The sequence below is a fragment of the Lampris incognitus genome, chromosome 15 (genome assembly GCF_029633865.1).
Source record: "Lampris incognitus isolate fLamInc1 chromosome 15, fLamInc1.hap2, whole genome shotgun sequence".
Classification (NCBI taxonomy): Eukaryota; Metazoa; Chordata; class Actinopteri; order Lampriformes; family Lampridae; genus Lampris; species Lampris incognitus.
Window position 1 is genome coordinate 11,933,868 of NC_079225.1, and position 23,407 is coordinate 11,957,274.

A 23,407-nucleotide genomic window follows, 5' to 3' on the forward strand; every position below is an offset into this window, starting at 1 on the left:
ATCTCAGCTGGGTATTTATCTTGACGGAATATAGAGTTTAAAAAACCGGCGGTCATTTTGACCGCCCGTGGTCGTTTTAGGGCCCAGATGCACCAAACCCACCAGCGGCGGCGAAGGCCGACTGTTGTGTTGCCTCACGTCGCCTGCTGTCTGGGCCAAAAAGTAGCACCTGAACACACCGCAAAGACCACAGCCGACGGCCAGCTAGCATGTACCTTCTCCACCAATTCGCGAAACTGAACAGCCAGTGGGAGTGACCTCTCTCACCGATTGGGCTCCGCCGATTCAACGTGCTGAGTTGGCCGAAAAGCTGCCGACAGGGGTCCGACTAGTGCCGACGGTGCAGGACACACCGCAAAAACTTGGACGCTCACCGACAGCCCAACGATGGCCGACCGTCAGCCTGGCGTGTCAGGGCCCATAGGTAGGAGTGAAATCCCGGTCGTTCAAGTGTTAGCTAGCGAAATGGACCGAGGTCCGTTAGGCTGTTAGTCGTTGACAACACTGCGCCAAGTAACTTAGCTGACTGAGCGAAGACTCACCTCAACAGAGACATGGACACACAAGTGCACATCCGGTAAGTAGAGCGGCACAGGAAGCGGCCTTCAGAGATCGAATGAGAAGGACCGAAGCTCTGATGGCGGCGTGTTGCTTTTGTTGACCCAGAACGTTCACTGTACTCAAATCCTTAGCTAACGAGGTAGCGTGTGCTACCGGTCCGCCGTGGCGACAACATGGCTGGGTCCGCCGAACCAAAGCTGGCATCGCACTGCCGAGCTCATGGAGGGTGCTTCAGAAAACCCCCTGGCTAACCTGTTCCTAATTGAACACTAATGTACATGCATGCATAAACTCACACACACACACACACACACACACACACACACACACGGATGACACTAGCTCTTTCTCTGCTGTTTCCATGGTAACTGGCTTGGAAAATGAGGGTTTCCTTATGTAACCACTGATGCTTTTGAGTGCATCCATTTCAACAGCTGCTCCCCATCTTCAAACTCTGTGTGTGTGTGTGTGTGTGTTTTGTCCACGTTTATGTGTTTTATCCTGTATACGTTTTAACCTGGCTTGAAAACCGTGATTAAGTCCGCCATCCGGTTTGATGTACACACCCAAACACACACACACGCGGACACGTGGTTTATTTTGAGAGCGCAGCTCAGGAGCGCATCACTTTCATGTTTCATCTGGCGTTAATCTTCAATCATTTGGACTACCTCCGTGCCAGAGAGGAGGGAGAGGGGCCTCGGGGCCACTCGGTTACAGAACATCGCTCTCTCGCTCTCCCTCTCTCTCCCTCGCTCTCGCTCTCTCTCGCTCTCGCTTGCTCTCTCGCTCTCGCTCTCTCTCTCTCGCTTGCTCTCTCGCTCTCTCTCTGTCTCTTTTCTCCATCTTTTCTGCTGTCTCTCTCTCGCTCACTCGCCCACACACGAACATTAAAAACAACTTCAGAGAACATCACAAGTGTCTCCAATCAGTCCCTCCGATAAAAGAGTCTTTCTGTTCACCCCGGGTGCCAATCCGCATCAGAATTTATTTGCTCTTCTGTGTGAAATTCGGGTTTCCCCGGGCCTTCAAGTTGGTCCATGAATTGTTAGCTTTTCTCTTACATTCCTTTCCTCTTGTTCTCGTGTGTGTGTGGGCTCTTCGGGATCACTTCCTGCTCGCTTGGTCAACATGTCTCACCTACATATGGGCGATGTGCACCACCTCTTTAAACCAGATGTGCAATACACATGTTTGTGCAATACAAACATACAATTTTAAATACATGTTCAACTGCTGTATGCGGGTTGCAGTTATTGCTGTCGATGTGAGGTGGATGATAGGTGAATATATATATATATATATAGTGTGTACTTCTGGTACATAAGATAATATAGTGTAACATAGTGGGAGCATATAGCATATAGCACTTTATTTGTTTTTTTCCCCCAGCCTACAGCAGTGTAAAACAAAGACAAAAACACATCCAAAAACTACAAGAACACACATATCTAAACTAATAAATATATACAAAGCAACATATATCCAAACTAGACAACAACAAAAAATCACGGGCCAAGGGAACGAACGCCAGCCAGGATGGCTGTCAGAACTGCCGGTCTGCATGGGCTAGCAGCTAGCTTAGCCTGCCCCGCTTCCGCATCCTGTCAGACCGCCCTCGGTGTTTCCAGGCTCCCTCAGCCAATCCAGCGCCAGCTCTCCCAGCCACACACCCTCGACACACCTCCCCGCACTCCAAACAGCGACACCAAAAACACCTCGTTCAACGCCAGGCGAGGCCGCCGCCAGACCGCCGTCAGTGTTATCAGCACTGCCGGTCTGCATGGGCTAGCAGTTAGCTTAGCCTGCCCCGCCTCCGCGTCCTGTCAGGCCGCCCTCGGGCATAGGTTGTTGATTATTCAACCATAGCAAGACTCTGTATAGTAGCGACATACCTGTTGTGCACACTTGGTGGCCTCCGATATCCTGTTGTTTTTCCTTTTTTTTTTAATTTATTTATTTTTCTGTGCCAGTTTTCTGTGAGTACAGTACAATAAAGGATTTTTGCGTGCTTTTTTTGTCACAAGCGTAGCTGTACTCCAAGATGCGATGCGCTACTGTGAGACAGACCATGATACATATATGAGAGAGAGAATTTATCCCGTCCTGCATTCCTGTTCCTTACCGTCTCTGTGCTTTTCCCATATCTGTGTGTGTCTGTCTGTCTGTCTGTCTGTGTGTCTGCAGTTACTGACTAAAGGCTGTGATACATCAGAGATGACGCTGCGTCGGAACGGCCTGGGTCAGCTGGGCTTCCATGTGAACTACGAGGGCATTGTGGCCGAGGTGATTAGCCCCGTCCGTCTGTGTTTTTACATAAACCTGCCTGAGGTTTTGTACATTTCATTACACACCCAGTCTGCCGTCGCAGAACACCTGCCATACATACACAACCTCTTCACCCTTGGCCGTTTGTGTATTTATTTATGTCCTTTTTTTTCCCCCTCTCTACTTCTGATTACGTAGATGGAAGCTTTTTTGCTGCAAAATCTTACAGGCGGTTAGGCCTGAAAAGCCACAGCTGCTTTAATCTTCTTACTGCTGCTGCAGAACTGAACTGTGGTGTACTCTTAAAGGTCCTGTGAAATGAAAATTATATTTTCAAAATAAAATAAGGGCGGCACGGTGGCGCAGCGGTTAGCGCGGTTGCCTCACAGTAAGAAGGTCCTGGGTTCGAGCCCTGGGGTAGTCCAGCCTTGGGGGTCATCCCGGGTCATCCTCTGTGTGGCGTTTGCATGTTCTCCGGGTGCTCCGGTTTCCTCCCACAGTCCAAAGACATGTAGGTCAGGTGAATCAGCTGTACTAAATTGTCCCTAGGTGTGAATGTGCGTGTCGGCCCTGTGATGGCCTGGCAGCCTGTCCGGCCTGTCTCCCCGCCTGCCACCCCAATGGCTGCTGGGATAAGCAGTTTGGATAGTGGGTGGATTCAAAATAAAGTTGCATAAATATATATGAATGTATAAATATATTTGATTACACTTTATTTTAGGGGGTTGGAAATTAATTTCCTAGTAATAAGATGGTAATTATCATGTATTTTCTTAGAAATAAGGTTGAAATTACCTTGTAATTTGGGTTAGGGTTAGAGTTAGGGCTAGGGTTAGGGTTAGCTGTAAAATTACCTGTAAAAACTACCACCTTATCACTAAGAAATTCCTAGGTAATTTCCGACCCCCTAGAATAAAGCGTTGCCATATGTTTTCTGTTATCTGCACTTGATGTACAACTCTTTCACACAGACATTCATAAAACAAAGTTTTCTCCTTTATGAGAATCATATTTTTCTCATCCTGAAAAGTAGAATGATTTTTTTTTTTAAGTCATGTCATCTTGTACTTGTGGCCCTATATAACAAAGAAGTCCCGTGAATTGGAAGTGAGGTTGAGAGGAGACGAGTGATCTTTCAGGCAGTGTCATTATTGATGGTCAGTCAGATCAACCCCCCCCCCCCCCCCCCACCGAACCTTCTGTTTCACTCAGATATACATCACTTTGCAGATTTTTGTGGTACTCTTTGTGGTACCCTTAAAGTTCTTTCGGGGGGGTGGGGGTGCTCCCCACTCCCTGGCAGCATGGCAGTCTATTCCGTTGCCTATCAACATGGGGATCGCTGGTTCAAATCCCTGTGTTGCCTCCGGCTTGGTTGATGTCCCTGCAGACGCAATTGGCCGTGTCTGCGGGTGGGAAGCCGGATCTGGGTGTGTGTTCTAGTCGCTGCACTACTGCCTCCTCTGGTCGGTCGGGGCGCCTGTTCAGAATCAGAATTTATTCATCCCCGACGGGAAAATTGGGTTCTACTACAGATACTCCAGCTCTATAGTAAGACAAAAAAAACCCAAAAACTAACAAGATAACAAGAAAATAGACAACAAATAGAAACAAGAAAAACAGAGACAAATAGAAATTGTTTCTGTTTGGGGGGGGGGGGAATAGTGTGGTCCTCCCGCGCACTACATCCCCCTGGTGAAACTCCTCACTGTCAGGTGAAAAGAAGCGGCTGGCGACTCCACAGCACCCCTCTGCTGATCCTCCCCAGATCAGCAGAGGGGTGCTGGAGCAGCGACCGGGACGGCTGGGAAGAGTGGGGTAATTGGCCAGATACAACTGGGGGAGAAAAGGGGGGAAAAATCCAAAAAGACAAAGTTGTTTCATGGGATCATTTAAAGCGACATTGTGCAATTTTTCCATTTTAGAGAATGACACGTGGTCATTTCCTCACACACAGGAAGTGAGGCTCACTGTAAGGCATGATAAAAACGAATGTGGGATTTTGGATGTTGTTTTTTCGTCAGCAATGGGCCACACATATTTTGCTACAACGTCAACCACCGACAAGCCAGTGCTGGGGGAAAAACCTCTCAAATCCCACATGAATTTTCATAATCGGTTCCCGTGTGCGAATAAAGGATCGCGTCTCGTTTGCTGGTACTGCGACAATACTGCCCTCTGTTGTCACCTCAGACCATCTGAGGCGACAACAGCGGAGTTAAGTGGTGCGTTGAAGTGCCAGAGGTCTCGATGTGTTGTGTACACGTTCAAGACCTTAATAAGGTGATAGAGAAAAGTACACAGTGAGGCTTTAAGGCGTAGGTATGTGATCTTTGTGTAGTCGAGAAGTTGTGGTAACCATCCCGCTGCACCCAGGTGGAGCCCTACGGCTACGCCTGGCAGGCGGGGCTACGGCAGGGCAGCCGGCTGGTGGAGATCTGCAAGGTGGCCGTGGCGACGCTCACCCACGAGCAGATGATAGACCTGCTGCGGACCTCAGTGACGGTACGCGTGGTCATCATCCCGCCGCACGACGACGCCACGCCACGCAGGTGAGGGGAGGCGTGTGCCGGACCAGGGCTCGGTCGGCCTCGGTTGAGAGTAGGATGTGGTGTGGATAAGGATATACGTACGTAAGCAGGTCCTCTAATTGTAGTGTTGCCGATGTGTGTATGCCGAGACAAATGAGCATTGCTCCCGTGGGTCACAAAGGTGTACAGCAATACATATACCGTGTTAATGCATGGGCCGCATCCATTTTTGATTATGATGGTATGAATTTAAGCTAATTAAATTCCCATTATTGACTGAAGGGCATTTGCCACCTGTTAGTGTAGTAAGCAGTCGTTATACCCGTCGGTGGAGAGTTTGCGTTCTGTGGCCTTTGTGTTGTTTTATAGCCCTTCCCAACTGCTACCAGGTGAAAAAAGTGTGTGTTTGGGGGGGGGGGGTGTAAATGTTTTACATATGCTCTATAAAACTAAAAGCCCTTTCCTCTGAAGGGGCTGCTCAGAGCTCTACCGCATGCCTGTCGTGGAGTACAAGAGCAGCAGCAGCGATGGCGGCTCCTTCGAATACAAGTTCCCCTTTCGCAGCAACAACAATAAGTGGCAGAGGACCTCCAGCAGCCCCCAGCAGTCGCTGACGGCCTCGCCCCAGCCCCACACCCCGAACCGGGCCGTCAGCCTGGGCAGCTCCATGGGCAAGACCCTGTCAGCGGAGAGGCTGGAGAGGGGCGCCGTCATCCCGCGCAGTGTCAGCAGCGATGGACGGCCCATGGACACCAAGAGGTGAGTACTTGTTTTTATGGAGGTTGGGTTCATACATTTTTGTTTGCAATTTTGGTTATGGATTGCTCCCTCCAGGTTGGGGATGAGTTGTTGCCTCGAGTGAAGGAGTTCAAGTATCTCGGGGTCTTGTTCACAGGTGAGGGTAGGATGGAGCGGGAGATTGACAGCAGTAATGTGGACGTTGTACCGGACCGTTGTGGTGAAGAGGGAGCTGAGCCGGAAGGCAAAGCTCTCAATTTACCAGTCAGTCTTCGGTCCAGCCCTCACCTGTGGTCATGAGCTTTGGGTAGTGACCGAAAGGGTGAGATCGTGGATACAAGCGGCTGAAATGAGTTTCCTCCATAGGGTGTCTAGGCTCAGCCTTAGAGACAGGGGGAGGAGCTTGGACATCCGGAGGGAGCTCGGAGTAGAGCCGCTCCTCCCTCCTGTCGAAAGGAGCCAGTTGAGGTGGTTCGGGCATCTGATCAGGATGCCTCCTGGGCGCCTTCCTTTGGAGATTTTCCGGGCACGGCCAACTGGGAGGAGACCCCGGGGTAGACCCAGAACTCGCTGGAGGGACTACATATCCAGTCTGGCCTGGGAATGCCTTGGGATCCTCCAGGAGGAGCTGGAGGGCGTTGCTGGGGAGAGGGACGTCTGGAGCGCCCTACTTAGCTTGCTGCCTCCGTGACCCGACCCCGGAGAGGCGGCTGATGATGATGATGAGAGACTGTGGTTATCAGCCCTTTAACTGTTTTAAAGCTGGCTTCATGAGGTCTTTGGTCATCATGGTTGCTGGAACAGGGCGGAAGTGAATGCAGATGGGAAGTGCCCTCAGAGTAAAAGACCACACGACTCAGGCTGCAGGATTAGAGGTGTGGCTCAAAGATGCCCTAGGTTAAACCTTAGATAGTCAAGATGTCTATCTAGCTATTGGACCACCAGTAAGGAGGCCTGTAAGAGGTTGCAAGACAACTGTGAGTGGGCCAAAACATTCGTTTAAAGAATGTGGAAAAAAGATACATGCTGTGTTAAACTGATCCAAAATATACTATTGTTTTTTTTCCAAGGCATGTTGCAGATTCTTTTGTCGCATGTGAAATAATGAATGTTTTGCTACCTCTGAGTTTCTTCCAAATGACAAAGTAAAGTTTAACTGTTAAAACAACATGAAAAAGGGCGTCCGGGTGGCGTGGCGGTCTATTCTGTTGCCTACCAACACGGGGATCGCCAGTTCGAATCCCCGTGTTACCTCCGGCTTGGTCGGGCGTCCCTACAGACACAATTAGACGTGTCTGCGGGTGGGACGCCGGGTATGGGTACGTGTCCTGGTCGCTGCACTAGCGCCTCCTCTGGTCGGTCGGGGCACCTGTTCAAGGGGGAATAGCGTGACCCTCCCACGCGCTACGTCCCCCTGGTGAAACTCCTCACTGTCGGGTGAAAAGAAGCGGCTGGCGACTCCACATGTATGAGAGGAGGCACGTGGTAGTCTGCAGCCCTCCCCGGATCGGCAGAGGGGGGGTGGAGCAGCGACCGGGACGGCTCGGAAGGGTGGGGTGAATGGTCAAGTACAATTGGGGAGAAAAAGGGGAAAAACAAAATAAATTAGGGGGAAAAAATTGTTTTCTGGTGTTTTGTAAAACTCAAAGTATTCATGTCCCCTCATCCAGAGAGTGTGTTTGTGTGTGTGTGTGTGTGTGTGTGTGTGTGTGTGTGTGTGTGTGTGTGTGTGTGTGTGTGTGTGTGTGTGCAGACTAGATGCACCAAATCATCAATCGGTGGAGTTTCCTCCACGGACACAACTCAGAAGGTTTTGCTTCTGTAATGAATTAAGTTCGCCTTTATTTTCTCAGTCAGGCCAGCTCTGATCCCATCTCTGCTGTGTGTGTGTGTGTGTGTGTGTGTGTGTGTGTGTGTGTGTGTGTGTGTGTGTGTGTGTGTGTGTGTGTGTGTGTGTGTGTGTCTGCACATGCTACAGGATGTCTCCGGGCAGTGACAGCTACAGCCTGGCCTCCTCCTTTGCTCTGGGCCGCTCCCCTCACAACCGCAGCTCCCCCAGCAACCTCTCCTGCTCCAGCGACGCGTCTGCAGGCTCCGCACACTGGAGACAGAAGTCCATGCCTGAACAGTAAGGAGGCGCGGGTTGCAAGAAGCTGTAGTGTGTGTGTGTGTGTGTGTGTGTCCTATAAGTGCGGGGTGGGAAAGGTGGGTTGTACGCTTTACCTTGTGTCATTCGTAAGTTGTGTTGCGGTTCAAACAAAATCCCGTTTGAAATATCTCATTGGGTCGCATAGGTATCGTTAAGCCCCCTCTCCAAGGTTGGGATGGGAACCGCCCGGGAATCTTTTTTTTTGGGCAACTTTCCAAAGTCTGCGGCGTCTGCTTGGGTGTGAAAACGGCCGGGCGGTTGCAAGGGTCGTCGGATCGACTCTGTTCACCCCTCGCACAACCGCGTCCGCCGCCGCTTTAGCCGTCCACTGCTCACCCTGAACAGCTCCAAAAATCGGTGTTTGCCTTCATCCAGAGTCACTTGAGTCTTCGCCCTGTGGTAACAGAGACACCTCATTATTACTGAATTCATGAGGGAGGTGGCGGTGGCGGTGGGCTGTGGCCCAGATGTTCAGCTGACGAACAACCTGAGCCGCCTTGGAGTTTATTCAACTCCAGAAAAAGGTACGCTAGGGAATGACTCGGTGTTTCTAATCTGTGTGTGTGTGTGTGTGTGTGTCTGTCTGTCCGCTCGTTTTCCAGATTTGCTGGAAACCGTCACTCTCCCATGTCCTCAGAGAGACAGGCGGTGGGAGAAGGCGCGTCAAGCGGCAAGGCCACTCCCAATTGGTCGAGAATGGAGGAAGGGGGAGGAGTCGAACGGGGGTCGACAGGTAAATGTCGTTTATTGTAAATGCTGTTGTGTCTTTTGGCCACCGTGCCGTGCCGGTGGCACGGCGGCTAGCGCAGTCGCCTCACAGCAGGAAGGTCCTGGGTTCGAGCCCCGGGGTAGTGTGTGTGTGTGTGTGTGTGTATATATCTTTGTCTACCCTGTGATGGCCTGGCAGCCTGTCCAGGGTGTCTCCCCGCCTGCCGCCCAATGACTGCTGGGATAGCCTGCAGCATCCCCACGACCCTGAGAGCAGGATAAGTGGTTTGGATAACGGATGGATGGATGGATGGATGGATGGATGGATGGATGGATGGATGGATTGTGTCTTTAAAAGCTGAATTTTAGCGGTTTGCTATCGTTTGACCTGGATTCGACGGAGAAACTCGGGGAAGACGCAAGAATTGTCCGAACACGCTGCCAACAGGAAATATCAAGTGCTGAGGCAGCATGTCTTCATTCGGAGGCCTTGTGGAGGGAGGTGGTCATGTCGGGTGTTGAAGTGCAAACCGCTCTAGCTGTGATCGGAGATTGTAGTGAAATGTGACGGTATACCACATCTAGGCAGGTGCTCAGCAGAGCGAGGATCAGGTAAATCATGCGGCGAAGACAAGTCAACATTCTTGTCATGTCTCTCTCTCTCTCTCTCTTAAAGCCTCCCTCGCCTCTCTCGCACTTCCCTTTCCTTCGTCTCCTCCACGGTTGAATTCAAAGGCGTAGATAATGAAGAGAAATGCCTTTCTTTCCTGTCGGTACAGTTGTGTAACAGACTCTTTGTGTGCCTTTTCCTCCCCCCCCCTCCCCTCTCCCCTACACAGCCTGCACCTCAAGGTCGAAGCATACCGTGACTCAAGCCTGGGTCATCGTGCTTGTCTCTCATCTCGCTCAAACGTTTTTTTTTTTTGTATTATTTATCGGCACATTTCGGTTCCACCCGTTCTGTTGTGCGGCGTGCCGCCGTGCGGAGAGCGTGCAGCTCAGGCGGGTTTTCAGCTCGGCTCCTCCGAAGACCAGCGGAGACTTGCGTGCTGCGTCCCGCTACCCCGCTCCCTCTTTGCAGAGAGTCAGCTTGCTTTGTTGTTTTCCAGGCTCTTTTTCTTTTTTTCTTTTTTTTTTTTCCAGCTGTGTTTTCAACCTGTTTCTGACCGCAGCAATCACCAGGAAAAGGCCCTAGCCACTCATTCTGCGGTCGTCTTAAAAGCACTCAGGATTTCTTACTCAGACTGGAAAACTGCAGCCTGGGCCAGCTCAGACTGGGTCAGCTAAGTTGAACCCAGCCCCGAGCAGGCCAGCCGGCTGTCTCTGTGGTTTAAGGCCCCGCTCAAGCTCTCTCTGTCTCTCTCGCTCTGTCGCTCCCTCTCTCTCTCTCTCTCTCTCTCCCGCACGTTGTCTCTCTCTCTCTCTCTCTCTCTCTCAATCTCCCCCCATCTATTGGCCACATCATCACTATCGGAGACTTCGGGGTCAGCTTTCATTCAGGAATAACCAGTGTCACACAGGGGTCATCCTGCTCTCTCACTCTATTTCCTATTTCCTCTCAACCCCCCCCCCCCCCCCCCCACACACACACACACACACTGTCATGTCCAGCGGGCTGGGCAGTGGACCCTGCGTGGAGCTAGGCTGCCCTCTCTTCTCATCCTTGGGGTTTGAAGAGTCACTAAACCCCAGACCATTTTAGTGAGTTTGCTGATACCCATGGGTTAAAACCCATGGAAAGGTTAAAGACGTGGCAGGTTGGTCTTGGTACTCTGTGCTTGCATACATTCTACATACAGACGGGTGACAAATTAAAGGAAAACCCAACATCATTGTCTTACAGAGGTGTATGGCCACCGTGAGCCTCCAGAACAGCTCCAGCGCTCCTTATTATAGATTCTACAAGTCTCTGAACTCTACTGGAGGGATGGACGCCATTCTTCCAGAAGATAGTCCCTCATCTGGGGTTTTGATGATGGTGGGGTGGAGAGCGCCGTCTAACACGTCGGTCCAAAACCTCCCGTAGGTGTTCAGATGGGTTGAGATCTGGTGACTGAAGGCCACAGCATGTGATTTACACCTTGTTCGTCCTCATCAAACCATCCAGTGACCCCTCGTGTCCTGTGGATGGGGGCATTGTCATCCTGGAAGAGACCCCTCCCATCAGGACAGAAATGTCTCATCATAGGATAAAGGTGATCACTCAGAATAACGTTGTATTGATCTGCAGTGACCCTTCCCTCTAAGGGGACAAGTGGACCCAGACCCTGCCAGGAAAATATCCCCCACAGCATAACGGAGCCCCCGGACCCCCTCACTGTAGGGGTCTAGCATTCAGCTTTTTAACTTTTATTTGTCACCTGTCTGTATGTGTACTATCTTCTAGCATACTTTTAATATGCGAGTAAAAGGTACAATGGCTTTCCGGACACGCTACTTTGTCAATGCACCATTAATAATGACATGCTTATTAACTTGTTACCATTGTGGCGACCCACATTAAACACAAAAGTAAATGATTAATTTAACAGCTTAGCATATTAAAAAGTAATACTTGCATTTAAATGATCCCACAGTTTTGCTGCTAGGGTTTTGTATCACGCTCTACCATTGAAGTATGGCAACACATTGTGGGATACTCGTGCCAGCGTAGCGTCCAGTGTTTGCATACTCTGATATTTCTCTGCATGTAGTATGACTCCTGGGTATTTGATTGCATGCTATTAGGTGCATACTTACTATTTACGCACATAAGAAAACACTCGCATACTATTTCGGTGTACTAGTATGCTAGTAAGTGAATTCAGACGCAGCCTGTGATGTAAGCATAGCAGGATAAACACAGCTGCAGCTTGTAAATAATAATGGCTCTATTGGATGTAGGTGTGCCAAAGAACCAGCATTGACAGCACTGTTGACATGTGATAGTTCTGGCTCTGTCCGTCTGTCACTGCTGATAGGTGTGCTGACAGATCTTAATCAAACAGACCCATTTTGTAATGTTATTATCTGCAGCGCTCTTTATACTGCTATGCTTACGTCACAGCGTACCAAAACCAGCCTGCTGTGTTTTTAACCTTTACATGGTTTTTAATGTGTAGACGTCAGCAAACTCACTAAAATGATCCGGCGTTTGATGACTCTGTGTAGAACCTTGCCCTACAAATAAGGGGACTCACAGGTGATATAGAAAAGGATGTGAAAAGGTTCTGTCCTCCATCCTAGCTTGCTCTTTCCTTTGTTTTTCAAAGCTTTAAATGTGGTGAGGTGATGATGTATTTGTCCAGCAACGCAGTTCATATTGGTTGTCTTGAGTTTCCTGCTGTTGCACAACTTGGATGGCTGGAGTACTTGACACGACAGTAGAAAGTTATTATTTGCCTGGCAGAATAGAAATCCAGCAGTACCAGCGGTGCTCAAGGATCGGACTGGGAACCCAGCAGACTAAAGCCCAGGTTTGAAATGACTGGCCACTTCCACAGCAATGGTACTTTGACAGTGAAAGTGAGAATATTTGATAAATCTTCTGAAAACGTAGAAAAGGGCGTGTGTACCACCTAAATGGAACTAATGTCATCAGATTTTTTTTTTAAACCTTATTTGGAGAAGACCAAAGATTGCTTACCCAAATACAGACACGTAAATATTGCTGAACTTTACAAAAAGTTGATCATCATGTTAACGCACGTGAGCCCCCACCCCAGACATATATATATAGCTATATATCGCTATCTATATATATAGATATATATAGATATATATATATCTGTGTGTGCGTGTGCGTGTGTGTGTATATATATATATGTGCATGCATACATACATGCAAGAATGCATGTATACAAGCGTGCATACACACAAGCATACATAAGAGCACATGCCCAGCCTCACGTTGCTACAGTCACACACCAACCAGCCTAATTAGTGCAGAAAGTCCCAGTGGGGGGTCTTGTTCATGGAGAGTCAACCATGCAGAGGAATGCAAAGAGGTGCACATGGAGTTGCTGCAGACACCTCAGGCAGCTGTTATGCCACCTCTCTCTACCATGTCTCTCTCTCCCCTCGCTCTCCCCCCCCCCCGGCTCTCCACAACATGGTACTCTGGTCACCATCTCTCCCTTCCTCTACTCTTTACCTCCCGTTGCATAACATGTAGACAATTACACAACTGTCTCAATTGCCTGCCTGACATAACAATAAGCACACTTGTACAAAAACACACACACACACATATACACACACACACACACACACACACACACACACACACACACACACACACACTCGGTCTGACAAAATCTCACACTGCCCAGCTTGCCCAGAATAAACAGTCAGCAGGAACTGTCTGGGTATAACTTTCCCTTTTGATGTGTGTCTATTCTGATGGCACGCAATCTGCTTCTTTTTTATTATTTTGTGTTTTTTTGTTTCCTGGACACAGCAGAAGCAGAATGAGAGTGATGTTGGTGTTGTCGGCCTCCCAGCAGCATGACTGCTGCGGTGCCACAATACATACAGATGAGCAGAGTGGGCAGCGACTCCTGAGCAGAATCTTGCATTTTCTCTTTATATGTGTGTGTGTGTGTGTGTGTGTGTGGAGGGGGGGATCGGATAGAAAAACATACTGTCCCCGGTGGGCCCATTTGTTTGTGTGTTTGTTTCAGAAACGCCCGTCTCAAAGTCAGGTCCGGGCTACTCGGGAGCCCCCCGCATCCAGAGGCAGGAACAAGTCATCCACCTGTCTCCCAAGAAGGGCAGCCAGGTCAGGCATCTACCCCTCCCCCAAACCTGCTGTTGACTTGTGTGTCACTGAAGATGTGTGGGGGTTTTTTTTCTTGAAATTATACTGAAAGACTTGAGGACATCCTTTCTTTCTTCAAAAAAGTAATTTTATAGTGTACCCATATGGAAAATGCATATTTGTTGCTCACACTCAGACCACCACAGAGGAGTCCCTCTCTGTTCAGTCCAATGGTTAGATCATTGGACTTAAGTACTTCCACTTCCTGTTAAACGAGCTCCCTAATGAACTTCCTGGTGTGTAATGAGGGGTTTTAGTGCAGTACTACATGTTCATGTGGTTTACGTATGTCTTTTGTCAGGGTTTATGTGCTAATGGTCGTAGACAGCATTACATAACCTTGAAAGCCGTGTAAATACGAAGATGATGCACTTACCCGTCGTCTCACACTGTTAAAATAACTTCCTCCTCAAATCCAAGGACATCGCCCTCATCTCCTTTCCTGTCTCTTTCTGCCACCAGTCGGATGGCCCCTACTCCGGTCACTCCAGCAGCAATACTTTATCCAGCACAGCGTCCAGCGGTGGCCACAGCGACAGTGAAAAATGGTACGAACAGGGAGCTGGCGGCGGCTCCAGCGGGGACCAGGCTGACACCGAGCCCAACGGCCTGGGAGGAGGAGGATACCTCCAGGGTGCCTCTGCCGACAGCGGCATCGACACCAGCTCCTATGGAGTTCCACACCACGCCCACCCCCACTCCCACCACGGCAGCTCCACTTCCTTGCTGGCACCCAGCGGCGGGAGGGAGGGCAGGGAGCGGGCGGCTTCCCCCTGGCACAGTCCCACCGAGGGCGGCCGGAGGATGCTGGAGAGGTCCCCCGCTGCTGCCGAGTCCCCGGGGCTTCCGGGGGAGAGGAGCCTGGACGGGACGGGGCGAACCCCGCCCACTCACCTCCTGGTTCGGGACAGCAGCACCTACAGTCTGAGCGATGGCGGATCTCACTCCAGGTGTGGCTGCATGCCCTCGTCTCGTTACACCTGTCTTGTTTGTGTGTTTTCGTTGGGGAAGTTTTCCGGTTAGGCGGTTCAGTTCTCTACATCTGACGTCCATATGTGATGTATTTACTCCTCCGTCAACCTGGTGGTTGGCTGCCATCTGCTGTGTGGTTTCTGACTCTCTGCACGCAGCACACAATTCCACGGGCCAAGACAAACACACGATAGCCCACCTCCCTGTCAACACAGCTTTCCTGGACGGCAGCCAGTGGAGAAGTAATCTGGACTCCCCCTTATCTTTCCACATTACACTTTTTCTCAGTGCTTTCAGGAAATGTGTAACATGTGCCAGACTTTCCATTGCTGAGCAGATGTGTCAGGGCAAGAGAAATCCAAAGCTCCAGTCCACCCCTCACCCCCCCACCCCCACCCCCCCCACCCCGCTCCATTCTGCAGGCAGAGCTCCAGCTAAAGACACCCGGCTCATCAGTTCGTTCAACAACAGAACTGAGTTTACTCTTTCAGCGAGGGAGAAGGGGGGGGGGGGGGGAGACCAGAATAATTGAACAAGAGAGGAAATTCAGAAATAAATTGACCCCATTTTACTGGTCCTCCGATAAACCCACGCAGACGCATGTGGACAGATCAGTGATAGCTGCTCACCCAGGCACTGAATAGATGAGCCCTTTTATACTGGAAAAAGGGTAAATGGGATTACTTTGTCCGTTTACATATTTCATCAAAATTACTTTTACGAGGGCGTCCCGGGCGGCGTGGCGGTCTATTCCGTTGCCTACCAACACGGGGATCGCTGGTTTGAATCTCCGTGTTACCTCCGGCTTGGTCGGCCTTCCCTGCAGACACAATTTGCCGTGTCTGCGGGTGGGAAGCCGGATGTGGGTATGTGTCCTGGTCGCTGCGCTAGCGCCTCCTCTGGTCGGTCGACGAGCCCGTTCGGGGTGGGGGGGGGGGGACTGGGGGGAATAGCGTGATCCTCCCATGTGTACGTCCCCCTGGTGAAACTCCTCACTGTCGGGTGAAAAGAAGTGTCTGGCGACTCCACATGTATCGGAGGAGGCATGTGGTAGTCTGTAGCCCCCCCCCCCCCCCCCCAGGGCGGCAGAGGGGGTGGAGCAACGACGGGAAGTGGGGAAAAAAACAACGAAAGAAATTATTTTTACGGACTAGCAAAATAATTTGCAAGGGTGACGTGTAGAATATAACACGTTTTTTAGCACCCTCCGTGACTGCCTTGGAAACCAGCTTACCAAAAAAAAAAGGTGCCTTCAGTGAAGCCTGGTGATGTGTGACAAAGGCAAATTTAGACCCACTTTGAATTCATAAAAACACCCTGCACTCTCCACAAATGCCCCAACATCAGACTTGATTGTTTAAAATTCAAATAACTTTTTATTTTATTTTTTTTTGGGCTCTAAACGGCATGAAGCTCGGGGGCCAGGCATAGAAATGGGATCTGTTGCTGATTCAGCTTTCATTTGTGAGGGGAGAAGCTTTCAGGCCCCTGGACGATAACACATGTGCGGAACAAAGCCGTCTCATCTTCCTTGTTGGTGGTCCGTGATTAATGCCTCACGTCTTCCTCTTCTCTACCCTCCCCTCCAGACACTCAGGCCACAGCTCCCCACGAGAGGAGTCCTCCTCCTCAACCACTTCTCCCTCCTCCCAGACCTCGGTGTCCCCGGGGCCCAAGACTTTCTACCCGCGCCAGGGAGCTCAGTCCAAGTACCTGATTGGCTGGAGGAAGCCCGGCTCCACCATCAACTCTGTAGACTTTGGAGACACACGCAAGTAAGGCTGGCGAAAGAAAAGACAAACGAGAAAGCCGTATTACCTCCATACAGGGCTCATGCTGCATTCATGAAAAGCCTGCAAGAGTCATTCAGTTTGAAACTACCATTTCCAGGCCCTGGAAACGTTATGGGACATTCTGACCGCTGGTCCTTGTATAACCCAAATGAGAGCGGTGTCCCCATTCTCGGCACTAAGTCAAACACATTTTCGGTGGGTGTAGGACTCCGCCGAGGTTGTCCCCTTGTCTCCGATTCTGTTTGTGTTATTCATGGACAGGATCTCAAGGCGCAGCCAAGGTGAGGAGTGCGTCCGTTTTGGGAACCTCAGAATTGCACCTCTGCTCTTTGCAGGTGATGTGGTTTTGTTGGCTTCACCAGAACGCGACCGCCGCTCCTTCGCGTCGAGAGGAGCCAGTTGAGGTGGTCTGGGCATCTGGTTAGGGTGCCTCCTGGGTGCCTTGCTTTGGAGGTTTACCGGGCATGTCCAACTGGGAGGAGACCCAGGAGTAGACCCAGAACTCGCTGGGGGGGACTACATGTCCAGTCTGGCCTGGGGACGCCTTGGGATCCCCCAGGAGGAGCTGGAGGGCGTTGCTGGGGAGAGGGGCGTCTGGAGTGCCCTACTTAGCTAGCTGCCATCACGACCCCACCCCGGAGAAGCCGCTGAAGATGATGATGATGATGATGATGAGATGATTGTGTAAAAGTTTTGGAAAGGTCATTGAATTCTGACTAAAGCAGTATCAACTCTGTTAGAGACTGATTTAAAAAACAAACAATAGTAACAGTAGGTGGAAAGATTGCAGCGGGGTTTAAAGTTCCCGTTGTGTGTTTGTGTGTGTGTGCTGCAGTGTGTCTCGGTGTGCGTACAGTGGGCATCTGCCGGCTAGCTGTCACATCAGTTAGCTAGAGCTACTGTATCTTGTCGACAGTAAATCAGTCAAGTTCAGCTTCAACTGTTAGTGACTTCAGATGGACAAGTACAACTTGTAGCGTTTGTTGTGAGTAGAATGACTCATATACAGGATCTTAATCACATAGGCTGACTTTAAGGTTATACATCAGGCGCTCGTTTTATTCAAGGCCAGAGGTCCGGAGCAATTGGTGGTAACAAAGTAACATTTACTGAACTCACTCATAACTTTTGTTGGAAGTTATTGTTTTTGTAATGTTCTGCGAAGATCCACCCTACTCGGCCTCTGATTGGTTCGGACCCAAACGAAAACTCACGTACCGGTATCCACACACACACACACACACACGGAGCAGAGGAGAGACAAGTGAGCCGGGTGAAGTGAAGGTGGCGCTACTCGAGTTGACGACGACTACACTCGTTAAGTGACTGTGAGTGCAATAAAAGCTTCGCACCTCCCCCGAAAGCTCATTCTCTGGTGTCGCGTTAATGCGCGAACTCGACGGCAACGACACACACAATAGAAAACCTTACACTTCATAACGTATCGTATTCATAACACGAGGTGTGGGCTGAGTCCGGATTGACTTGCCCTTTGGTCCGGACTTTGAGAAGCCCTGTCATTGCATAGTGTTAAAACACACCATCTCAGTGGCGACTCTAAAAAAATGGTTTCTTTTTGCCATATAAATTGTGCTAAAAGTTCTGGAGTAGTCCTGCAAAAGTCATTGAAAACCTTTGGTGAACTTTTGTATGAACTTGGACCACACCCCCAGTGACGATGAGCTTCTGTGGTTGTTAGCGGTACTGTTTATTCAGTCTGTGCTGCTAGAGCCTGTGTGGTTGAGGCAGTTTAATGCCAGGCTCAGAGGCACTAGAGTTGTTGTGTTGTGATGACATTCTAGCCTAATCTGTGGACTGTCCTGGTGTCGAGACGTTTCAGAGTGCCAGTCGTATGCACGGTTTTCTCGCAACTTAATTACTTCTTTACGTGGTCAGAGAACAGCGGCCATCTTTCTCTCTTTCTTTTCCCTGTGCGTTTGCCGGGGATTGGACCCATAACCTTCTGCGCACGAGTCCGTCATACTATCCCCGATCACCAGCTTCCCATTAAAGCCCTCACGGTAGACGACCCAATAATTATGACTATTGATTACCCCCTTGTGGCTGAAGGAAGTATTACACTAAAAAGCCAATGAACAGTAAGAGCATGAGATGCAGACCCCTGTTGCTCGAGCTGGAGAAATGAATCTTCCATCGAGCCGTCAGGGAATACCAGGGTCAAAGTTCCCTCGTGAGAATGTATTGACACGGGTTTTGTTGTTGCAGCGCTATGATTGACTAACCTCGGGCTGTGTGTGTGTGTGTGTGTCTGTCTGTCTGTGCATGCATGCGTGCTAGGAAGTCTCCAGGAGAGAGTGGGGTGGAACTGGCGCCCACCCCGGCACCCAGGCCCTCCCTGCGGGACATGCATTCCCCTCAGCCCCATGCCAAGTCCACCATGGAGGAGGACCTGAAAAGGCACAATGCCCCTGACAGCCCCCCGCCGCCACCACGCAGACACAAGGACAAGGTACTGCTGCTAGCCAGCTCAGGGTTTTTGCTAGGGAACCTCCATGTAGAAAGATTAGCCTGAACATTTCACTTTCAAACTTAGAACCGAAGTCCACGATGTCCACGATCTGCCCCTCACTCTGGGCAGCTAGAACTACAAACGAGGTGGAGCGGCCGTTGTAGCTCTTGGGCGATTAGCTCAGCAGTAAACAGTCCCCACACTTGTAAAAAAAAGGCATGCTCAGACCAAAGCTAACACAAACATGCTAATGTAGTACACAAATTCCATCTATTTTGATAACAGGGGAAGTACAGTATTGCTGATGTTGACGAAATAAGTTCTATGTAGCATCAAATCACCAAGGACCCCTGTCCTCCCTACCTCCACCATTACTACTAATGCCCCCCCCCCCCACTCCTTCCAGTCCTCTCCGTCTGCCCAGCCCCCGAGCCGGCGTCGCTCGCTCCATCGCACCCTGTCAGATGAGAGCATCTACCGTGGCCAGCGGCTGCCCTCCATCAGCGACTCGGTGGCCGACCCGGCCCTGGGCTCCGACGTCCTCTTCAGTTGCTCCACCGTGCCACGCTCGCCCACCACCCGCGGCGTGCCCCTTCGACGGCCCTCATACAAGCTGGGTGTCAAGCTCCACGGTAAGGAAAGCAGCAACGGGCCCGGCTGTTGCCGAAGCTGGGGCAAAAACTGCCCCTCTCATGGTGGACAAACTAATAGTAGTTATTCATGTCAACTGTAGGTTAGATATGACCTACAGTTGACATTAATCGCTTCGAGTCACCTTGAAGCGATTAATGAACTTTTTTTGTGAAATAACCAGGGGGGGTCGTCTTCATATCTGGCAGTAGTATATCTATTTTTTTAAGCGACGGTGGTTTAAAATGTCTTCGGGGCATGGAAAAAGGGAGGTTAGACACGCCGATATCAAAAGACAAAGCACCTTTCTACCTTTAAAGCTGCTGTAATTCCAGCAGGAGGAGATGATCCTCTCGGTGTTGGGTTTTTTGACGTGTCTGTGGAAATGTACATGTAGTATCCTCACTGCTGGGATTATCTGCTCACTCTGCTCCTGGAGCCGGGCTGGTGCCAGGCCCGGTGTCTAAGGAGTCGGGTTCCTTTTTGAGGATAAGACCGTCTGAGTGAGAGTCAGACTGAAGGGTCGTGCGGGTGTGTGTGTGTGTGCGCTTGTGTGTGGGTGTGTGATTTGCTGCATACCTCTTGCTGCTTGAGGCCGCGTATCTGCTGCAGATGAAAAGAGACTCAAAGTGCCAACACTCGCACGTGGTTTTTAAGGGCTTTAAACGACTGCGTTTAGACCCTCAGTTGGCTTTCTTCACAAAACCTGTCGGTTGTGTCAAATTGAAACTGGCTAAATCCCCCCCCCCCCCCGACGGACTCGACGCCGAGCCCTTTTCCCGTGAACTGTTTTTGTAAAAGCTCAAAATGTGTCCCTTCCGTGCGTAGGTGACCTCTCTGCATCGGACACGTCGTTGGTTGAACTGGTGGAACGCCACCGCGGTCCCATCCCGCAGGAATTGATGCCCCTGCCGCCCTCCGACAGGGACAGCCCTCTGGACTGGACACTCCTCGTGGATGTGGCCAACACCTTTGAGAGTGAGAGAAACACAACGGCCCACAGCCGCATTTAAACACATTCAGTAGTGCACTTCTTCAGCAGTCCTGCACAAACGCCCGCGTTGCCTCCGGCGTGGTCGTGCGCTCCTACGGACACGGTTGGCCAACGTCCGCGGGTGGGGCGCCGGATGTGAGTATGTGTCCTGGTCGCTGCTCTGGCATTTCCTGTGGTCGGCTGGTGACTCCGCATGTGTCACGTGGTAGTCTCCAGCCCTCCCCGGATCGGCGGAGGGGGTGGAGCAGCGACCGGGACGGTTCGGAAGAGTGGGGTAATTGGACTGGTACAACTGGGGGGGGGGGGGGGGAGGGGGAGAAAATAAATCATGCACAAACAGGAACCCTCCGGTGCTGGGGAGCTCAGTAGGTGGAGTGGTTGGTGTTACGGCGCAGCATCTGCCTTGAGCAGGACAATTATTCTGCCAAAGTAAGGGCTGCGAGTCCCGCTGGGGACACCCATATTGTAACGTCATGGAGTAAAGTGCTTTCTGTCGTAAGACTAGAAAAGAGCCACGGCAGTGCAGTCATTCACTCATCCTACACACGTACACGTTGTTGATGCAGTCGTGAGAATGTTTCACTTCCCGTCATACTTTGTCCCGTAACGTGACTCTGCACCCGCCGTTCCTTTTCTTGACCGTGAGCCTGATCACAAATGGAAACCCTCATCTTGAAAGATGGCTTGTTTTCCTGCGGTCACACGGAGTCCTTTCACACCGCACATTCACACGTACGCCGTCGACTCGGCTGTTCCCTTCGGCGCGTCGGGAGCTTCTAACCGTTCGTTTTGTCCCCTCAGTCCAGCGAGGCTATGTGTTTGGAGATGCAAACCACCGGGGCAGCGGTGCCTCCAGTCCCCAGCAGCCCCACATCGAGCTGCAGCCTGCCCCTCTGTCCAGGCCCTCATCCAGGTAGCACACACACACACACACACATAGCAATATTACCTCAGAGGGCGTCATAGCTGTGATTGCAGAGTCAGTGGCAATGCATCTTGGTCTTGACCCCTGAATGGGAAAATAACCATCTTCGGGGCTACTACTTCATCACTAAGTCACATTTCCTAGAAAGCACTTGTATGCATACTTTACTGGCTCACACAGCAGTGCCAGGATGTGTATATATATATATATATATATATGTGACTCATCAGATCACATGGATGGTGCTGTCTGCATGTTTTCCATCTTATAAGTGCTGTTCTGACTGATATAGCGTACCACCTCTACTGAAGGGGTTTTCAGCTGCATGGCTGTTTTCATAAAGAGCATTCAGAGTTGACATGGGTGAAATCAGGAAATGGCGACAGTGAACAGAGAACTGGAATAATAACCTAGTCTCCGTGAGCACAGTGAGCAGTGAGCAGATGAGGCAGAAGCTGGCATGGAGATGAGAGAGAGAGAGAGAGAGAGATGCAAGAACTGCTGCTAAATCTGCTGAGGAAAAAAAAAAATGTTGTTAGCTGCCAAAACCGTTGAGCTAAAAGGAGCTGACCGCTAGAAAAAGAACAAACAAACAAAACAAAAAAAAAATTCAGTTGTTTTTAACCAAACCACTACTGAGTAAGCCTTAGTTGTAAAAGCAGAGCATCGCTCCAGCATGGCCGGGGTTTTGGGGTGGAATCCCTGTGTGGCAGTTGCCCATTCTTAAAAATGTGTGCTGAAAGGCACTTGGCAAGCAGAAAGCAAAAACATCAAACAAAGAGTAAATGATGACTGAACTGTGTGTATTTACCCCGCTGCCCCGACACGCGTCTTGACCAAGGCTGGCCCTATATATAGCCTCGTACCTTATTCGTAGGTTTCCCACGCAACGGTGTCTCCTGTGATTTTGAAGAGTTATAACTGGCCGTAACGATAAGGATGCTGGGTGATTAACTAAAGGTTGCATTTGATGTGATCGCTTCATTATTCTACTCCAAGCATCAAGCACCCACCCCCGCTGTTATTTATTGTTTATGTTATTGGGCGGCACGGTGGCGCAGTGGTTAGCGCTGTCGCTTCACAGTAAGAAGGTCCTGGGTTTGAACCCCGGGGTTGTCCAACCTTGGGGGTCATCCCAGGTCGTCCTCTGTGTGGAGTTTGCGTGTTCTCCCCGTGTCTGGCGGTGGGTTTTCTCCGAGCACTCCGGTTTCCCCCACCATCAGAAAGACATGCATGTCAGGGTTCATACTCCCGTCTGTGCTCCTGACCGAGGCGTGGCAAGACGAGCTGGAGTTGGTCCCCGGGCGCTGCACGGCGGCTGCCCACGACTCCTAGCTACACAGCTACGACGGGTTAAACGCAGAGCGTAATTTCCCTACGGGGATCAATAGAGTACACTAAACTGAAATATAATTAATTAATTCCTGGTCCTTTTCTCTTTCCTTTCACCCAGCGAGGGGCACATAGGGCTGGAGAGGAAGGTGACGAAGCTGGAAGCGATGGTCAAGATGCTGCAAGAGGATCTGAAGAAGGTGGGAGAGGACACACGCAGAGCAACACAAATATACATACACGCAACACAGCAAGAAGAAAGCCGTCAGTTTGGCGTTGGTCTCCACTCCGCTGCACTCCCTGGGGTGATGTTTCGTGAATTCGTGTTCCTTGTTCAGGCGCCGGCTGTGATGGGGGAAAAAAAAATGAAATTTCGATTTGCATACTTCGGCTGAACGGGACGCTCACACAGACGCTCCCCGTTTTTCTTCTGTGTTCAATAGTAAACACAAGTCAGCGGTTTGGTGTCATCGCCTGTCTTTTATTTCCGCTCAGTAAGCACTTATCGTTTTGTCCGCTGCCATTGACTCGGGCTTCA

At 50.5% G+C, this 23,407-nt stretch overlaps 1 protein-coding gene and 1 long non-coding RNA gene across 2 annotated transcripts in view; one reads left to right on the forward strand and one right to left on the reverse strand.

The window, feature by feature from the left end:
* The window catches only part of sipa1l1 (signal-induced proliferation-associated 1 like 1), a 136,192-nt gene that overhangs the window by 109,412 nt on the left and 3,373 nt on the right, over positions 1-23,407 (forward strand). Inside the window, exons 11-23 of the mRNA XM_056294123.1 lie at positions 2,749-2,847; positions 5,206-5,381; positions 5,832-6,119; positions 8,077-8,226; positions 8,850-8,980; positions 13,617-13,714; positions 14,216-14,703; positions 16,315-16,500; positions 18,817-18,988; positions 19,395-19,620; positions 20,447-20,596; positions 21,414-21,525; positions 22,991-23,069. Of these exons, the coding sequence (XP_056150098.1) occupies positions 2,749-2,847; positions 5,206-5,381; positions 5,832-6,119; positions 8,077-8,226; positions 8,850-8,980; positions 13,617-13,714; positions 14,216-14,703; positions 16,315-16,500; positions 18,817-18,988; positions 19,395-19,620; positions 20,447-20,596; positions 21,414-21,525; positions 22,991-23,069 (2,355 nt within the window). The remainder of the gene's footprint in view (positions 1-2,748; positions 2,848-5,205; positions 5,382-5,831; positions 6,120-8,076; positions 8,227-8,849; positions 8,981-13,616; positions 13,715-14,215; positions 14,704-16,314; positions 16,501-18,816; positions 18,989-19,394; positions 19,621-20,446; positions 20,597-21,413; positions 21,526-22,990; positions 23,070-23,407) is intronic.
* LOC130124775 (uncharacterized) lies at positions 8,076-14,356 on the reverse strand. The gene is made up of 3 exons (XR_008811401.1): positions 14,130-14,356; positions 8,322-8,641; positions 8,076-8,199 (listed from the first exon to the last, which is right to left on the reverse strand). It is a non-coding gene; the product is annotated as an uncharacterized LOC130124775 (long non-coding RNA).